The 6,353-nt window shown below is 34.8% G+C and overlaps 1 protein-coding gene across 2 annotated transcripts in view; it reads right to left on the bottom strand.

The window, feature by feature from the left end:
• Positions 1-2,024: 2,024 nt before the first annotated feature.
• Positions 2,025-6,353, bottom strand: part of LOC106747567 (heterogeneous nuclear ribonucleoprotein H2) — a 7,612-nt gene continuing 3,283 nt past the window's right edge. The window contains exons 5-9 of one of the 2 annotated variants that reach the window (XM_014625209.1): positions 4,950-5,182; positions 3,882-4,075; positions 3,669-3,788; positions 3,304-3,403; positions 2,025-3,110 (exon numbers count right to left, since the gene is read on the bottom strand). In XM_014625209.1, coding sequence (XP_014480695.1) covers positions 3,025-3,110; positions 3,304-3,403; positions 3,669-3,788; positions 3,882-4,075; positions 4,950-5,182 — 733 coding nt within the window. In that variant the 3' untranslated portion in view covers positions 2,025-3,024. The remainder of the gene's footprint in view (positions 3,111-3,303; positions 3,404-3,668; positions 3,789-3,881; positions 4,076-4,949; positions 5,183-6,353) is intronic. The other variant, XM_014625216.1, reaches the window with a different exon arrangement.

The raw sequence follows: 6,353 nt of genomic DNA, 5'->3' as shown, positions 1-6,353 counted from the left end.
TAGCAAATAAATTTCTCTCGGCATGTTCTTTGTGTGTATGTGTGTGTGACTTCATTTCCTGAAAGCGTAGGCGGACGTGGATCGCACATATCTCTGTTTCGAGATTACTTTTGTGTCAGACAGATTTTCTTCCCCCGGGGAACGAACTTCCGTTCCGGCGGTGCGATGAACTCCGCGTGCATTGTTTATTCAATCAAGCATGATTAAGCGCGATGAAGCGTCCATACGTGAGCGACGTGTGGCGAGAAAACGCACGTACGACTTAGCTGTGGCTTCATGTACAGGGTGTTTGACAATTTTCCGAACCACAGGCTGACTTCGCAAGTTTGAGCCTTGAATGTTTAGATGGATAGTTTTGTTCATTCTCCTCGAAACCAATCCAGTAAGCAAGAAACGTTAAATCGATCTTTTGAAACGTTGATTTGATATGTGGATTTTAGAAACATCTTGACATAATATTTTATATATGTTCTTAAACTGTTATAATATAATGGTGATAATATAATATTCCTGAATATTAAAATATTGTATAGATATTATTTTTAATGTTTGGGCCAAATATTGTTAGCAATGACGTTGTATACAACATTAAGAACTATATATTTGAAAATGTTACATGTTATTAAATATCATCGTAATAACGTTGTATCAATTATTTTTTGCTTACTGGATACTTCAATTATATTTGACTGTGTTCTAATATTGATTACCTGTACTGAAAATCTATAGTATATGTGACATGAATTATACTCAATAAGCAAAAAATTATTAATACAATGTTATTACAACGATATTCCTGAATCTGTAATGTTGTTAAATATGTATTTCTCATATAATATGTATGTTGTATAGAACATCACGACAAACATATTTTAACTGCAANTCAGAGAAAATTGATAAAATGATAAAATTTCAACGTACTATCAACTTTATTGCAGTATTATTTTAACATTACCATAATATTAATCCTAACATACATTTAAAATTGTTATTGACGTTTTGTTCCTATTGTCATATTACAAAAAATTTATTACTAGCTATGATAAATTGACCAATAATGAATTATTGCAGCTCAGAATTTGTATCATTCATATGAATAGTAAAACTGCTGAGAGGCAGTAATTTATCACCGTCAAATTTATCATATTAATACTTTCTTCTAAGATAATATATTCTTCTAAGATAATATATTTTCAATAAATATGCAATAGCAACAAAATATTTCAAAATTTATTTTCTGAATATTTACTTTTTAATTATTCTTACTTTCATAAATATTAATATTAATAGTTAAAAAGCAGTTAAAAATTACATCGGAAAATAATTCACCAAAGTAGTTTTGTTTCTATGAAAATGAATATTTCATAAACTTTTCAGTCCTATGGAGAGTAATATATTAGCAAGTTTAATATTCCTTGCTTACTGGGTTTTCAGCGCTGGCAGTGAATTTTGGAAAATAGGCTCCGCATAACAGCATTTTTTAAATATATGGGACATAATTATATGATTATATATAGGTATATATAGAGACAAAATTCATATATAAATTTTTCCTGGGAAATGGCAGATCGTTTCGTATGTAGGAACTTGGGATATAAATAGACATTTTTGTAACAGATACCTTTAAATGCATGAATATTCTAATATGAGAATCTGAAATAAAATATATGATTTTCCCTATAGATAAGTTTTCCATGTAAGCTCTCAATAGATTCTTTGACGAATATGAATACTTTAATCTCTTCTTATGTATAATTTAATATAGCAATAAACTATATTAAATTACTCAAACTATTTAGTGCACACACGAGCTCAAGCTATTTAGTACAAATATACGTTTTGGACTCTCATTAGCTCATTTTTACAATTTCGATTAAATATATTCTTTTCAATTCGATAATTTGAATAAATGAATCATCAGTTCATTATCACATCAGTTTCATTCAACGATTATATTTGTCTCTTACAAATCCACATGGGATCTTAATCTAAGGAAAAATATTAAATATTTTATTTCACTATCATTGTTGGTATTTGCTTTTTTTTTATTCAAATATTTCAGAGAATATAAACCGAAGTTGCACTTATCTTTAAGATTCACGTAACATCGACACTTGCCACAGCTGGCACTTTCTTATATAGTTCATTAACACCAATATCTATATAAGAACTATGACTTACTTCCAAGATACCTCGAAGATCGCAGTATAGTACAATATCGCGCCATGACGAAAGATGAATGTGTTTGAATGAGTGCTCTGAATTCTATGTATCCTGCACATCATGGTATGTAAATATACGATAAATTTGTTGAGGTACAATCGCAAACTATTAATCAGTCGTGTATATTACAATTGTATACTTTGCGCTTCAGCTTGCACGCTACAATTCGACGCACACCGACAAACATCACGTCTAAGCTCGCATCAAAGCTATTATGATATGTAACACAATAGCTACGTATCATGAGAAATGATTATTCTAATCGTTCGACACTAGATCAGAACAGATCGTATGCTGCGCTAAGATGAACATCGTCGTGAAACAAAAAGAAAACATTTCTCCTAATATCACCAAACATGTTTTTCCAATCTTCCTCGATGCCTTGCAATAATTTTCGCTTGCAATTTGCACTATATATATTTGACAAGAAAAAGAATGACACACATACGATACCAAAAATAAAATAAAATTGCAACTTTTTGCCCTTAGGCACTTTTTTCTTCGCGATACTTCAACGATGTGTGTTCCACACACACTTACAGAGTATTTCCAATAGAAATATGTTCTATTCTTTTAAAGGAAAGAAAAGAGAGAGAAAAAAGAATAAGCTGGTACTTACACACTATTGGTTTGGTTTACGATTAATATGTAAGATATAATTAAAGAAAAAGAAAGTTCTCATGAATTCGAATATTGCATCGGTATGATTTTAGATGTGTGGTTTGTGTGATCAGCAATCCACTTTGATTCTTCGACCGTTTTACAACGTCGTTCACAGCGTTAAAAACGCATTGCCCGGTCTCAAAAACTATTGTAATTATTGCCTCCCAACTGCGAACTGAAGCCCCGATTCGGCGAGTATCCTGGCCTGAAGTTGTTGCCTAAGCCTGTGCACACACGCACACACACACACGTGAATAAAATACATATGTATATATATTATATATCCATCTGTTAGAGAGAGAGAATTTCATCGACAGATCTCACTCGAGTCTCACTCGCGCGCACGTATGTCGACTCTACATACTTTAGATGATATAATGCTTCAATTATAATAATACTTTCGGCAATCGGCCCTACCTCCGCAGAAATTGCCGATGCCACTTAGTGACATACCGCTTGAGCCACCGGTGGAATTCAGGAACAGTTCGATGTATCTGTGCGACATGTGGCTTTTATCCTGCAATAAAACAGAAGATGTTAGAACAAATTGTACGCCGCATGAACATGAATATTGTCGTGAAAAAAAAATTCCCAATACTTCATCAAAATAAAATTAGTAAATAATCTTTTAGACTTCCACATTGTTGTGAGTTATTATAGGGTTATGAATTATTACTAATGGTATTTATAATATATAGTTTTACATATAGTTTTTTGTAAAATACTACGAGAAAAAATTGTTCTGTTTAAACAGATTTTAATGATAAGAAATTTATACGAACTTTGCACATTGCTTTCACGGCTTCCTCGTGGGTTGCGAACTCCACATCGGCTTCTCCCGATGGACGACCACCATTTTCCATGATAATACGAACGTTTACCGGCTCGGTCGGTCTGAAGAACTGGAATTACACCCGAGCGTATTAAAGTTAAATATATGTCGGTTAAGAATCTCATTAGAAGTACGTGAGAATTAAATAAACGTAGAAATTTACGTCGGCTATGTCCTGTTCCGTCGCTTTGAATGGCAATCCTCGCATGTGAATACTGTGAACGCCCGAATTACCGCCCCAGGAGTCACCGCTACCTCTGTAATTACCGCCTTTCATGTCCATGCCGCCGCGCATCCCCATGTTACCACCGCGAGATCCGTAGTTATTCCCGTTCCCCCATGGGCCGTTGTCAAAATCTGAAGCAGAATCAGTCGGGAAATAATATACCAAATATACAATAAAGTATAATAATGTATAACACAGGATTAGGTAATAATTAGTTAAGTTAATTTAACAACTTTTAACTTAACTAAAATTTAATAACTTTTACTTTAACATAGATAATTTTAAATGACTTAATTTTTAACCTGCAAACTAATTCATTTAAAATACGTTAACTTTAATTTATTGACCTTTTTTTATATAAGATCAAATAATTTATCAATATTAAAATCATCTTCCGGACTGCTTATTATATAGAATAAATTAAAAAAAAAAATAAATAAATAAATAAAAATAAATTTCGTGTCATCTCTTTTAAGCGTTAGTGTTTCTTCTCTTGTATGAAATCCTGATTATAGGTCTCAAATTTCCGGAAAAATTGTCTTTGGGAAAAACCGGCTTTTTCGAGGTTTTTTCCGAAAAAAGATTCTTTGTGAGAAAAATATTATTTTTATTACACAGAACATGTAGATGTTTTCGGATCAGATTTCGCAGTCTAAAATTTTCAGATTAACGCTAAGAAACAGTTGCAACTGCTTAATTACTATCTCTCGTCATCCTCACGGATATCTGAACACGAAACTCTGACATGCCGCATGAATGTGAATATTGTAGTGGAGGGGGAAAAAAAAAAATTCCTAACATTTCATCAAAATAAGATTAATAAATAATCTTCCTGTGTTTTACATCGGTGTTGAGTTATTACTAGTTGTATTTACATATAGTTTTTCTGAAATGAGTTATTATTAGCGGCATTTATATATAATTTTACATATAGTTTTTTATAAAATATCATGAGAAAAAATTGTTCTATATAACAGACTTTAATGATGAGAAACTTATACGAACTTTGCACGTTGCTTTCACGGCTTCCTCGTGGGTTGTGAAGGACATGCCAAGAGAAATTACCTCTGTTTCTGGATCCTCTGCCGTTGTTGCTGAAACGATTCATCCCGCCGAAGCGATCGCCGCGAGTGTATGGCGCGGGCCTCTGATTGAAGCCACCCATGGGACCACCGCGCATTTTCGGCCCGATACTGGCGCGTACCTCGGATAAACTGCTGCGGAAGATCTCGATGTACCTGTTAACGATCAAAGTCCGCACATTTAGTTTAGTGAGCCCACACGCGCCCTGAGTAAGTTCGTCGTCGTCATTATTACTCGTTATACTCTCACCATACACTGCCACCAAATCGAAAAGTCAACTTTAACAACTGTAATCGATATAATTCGAGAGAAAGAAGGAAAAAAGAGAGGAAGAGAGAGAGAGAGAGAGAGAGAGAGAGAGAGAGAGAGAGAGAGAGAGAGAGGAGTGAGAAAAAGGTGGAGAAAGAAAGATCACAAAAGGTGAGATAAAAAAAAAGTGTAACACGTGATTTTCGGAGAGAAAAAAAATGAGAAAAAGAATAGGAATTATATTATTGCGTAGCGGTGAGGATAAATCATACGATTTGACGTTACGTTGTGAGAGTGAGTAAATGAGTAAATGAGTGAATGAGTGAGTGAGTGAGTGAGTGAGTGAGTGAGAGAGAGAGAGAGAGGAGAGGAGAGGAGAGGAGAAGAAAAGAAGAAACTCGTGAACGACACTTTTAGCAATTGAAGAATTTTACCGTGTGACAGAGCAACTATGTTCATACTAAACCTCCTTATTTATCATTAAACCTGCGAAGAGAGAGAGAGAGTAAGACCCTCCCACGACGACATCGCTTCATGACGTACCTACGTCATAGTAACCCAGCCCATGTGACGCCGACGATCTTCGGATAAACCACGCTAACAATTGCACCTTCTGCGGAAAGACATCTTCATCCGTCGATCACATAAATTACTATTTTATTACCAGACTGTACGCGTGACCTTTACCACATGTAAACATTTCCCTGCGCGATAAACGTGAGTTTCCTGTGATCGTGTGTCAACCAATCGTCCTTGATATATAACATGTAAGATTTACATCAAACGAATTTATTTATGTAAGTTTTTGAATTTGAGCGTTTTCGAAATGTCGATTCGCAGAAGACGCAATCGCGCACGTGGCATAAACATGCCGTATTGGATCGATGGTTACTATATCCCTGTAACGCTCACCGAACTTTGGCTCGCCCTACCCACCTCCCATGGAATTTGGTGATGACGCAAGGGGGTATCTCCCGCCCCCTGGCACCCACCCACCGGGTATAAGTTGGGTCCACAGTACTTTCGCTTACGTATGACTATCTGGTTGTAATTGTGTTTGAGAGAGAGAGAGAGAGA

The sequence above is a fragment of the Dinoponera quadriceps genome, unplaced genomic scaffold (genome assembly GCF_001313825.1).
Source record: "Dinoponera quadriceps isolate SergipeBrazil2010 unplaced genomic scaffold, ASM131382v1 scaffold282, whole genome shotgun sequence".
Lineage (NCBI taxonomy): Eukaryota > Metazoa > Arthropoda > Insecta > Hymenoptera > Formicidae > Dinoponera > Dinoponera quadriceps.
Note: the sequence above shows the minus strand (reverse complement) of the source record. Positions and strands in the feature narration are given on the sequence as shown.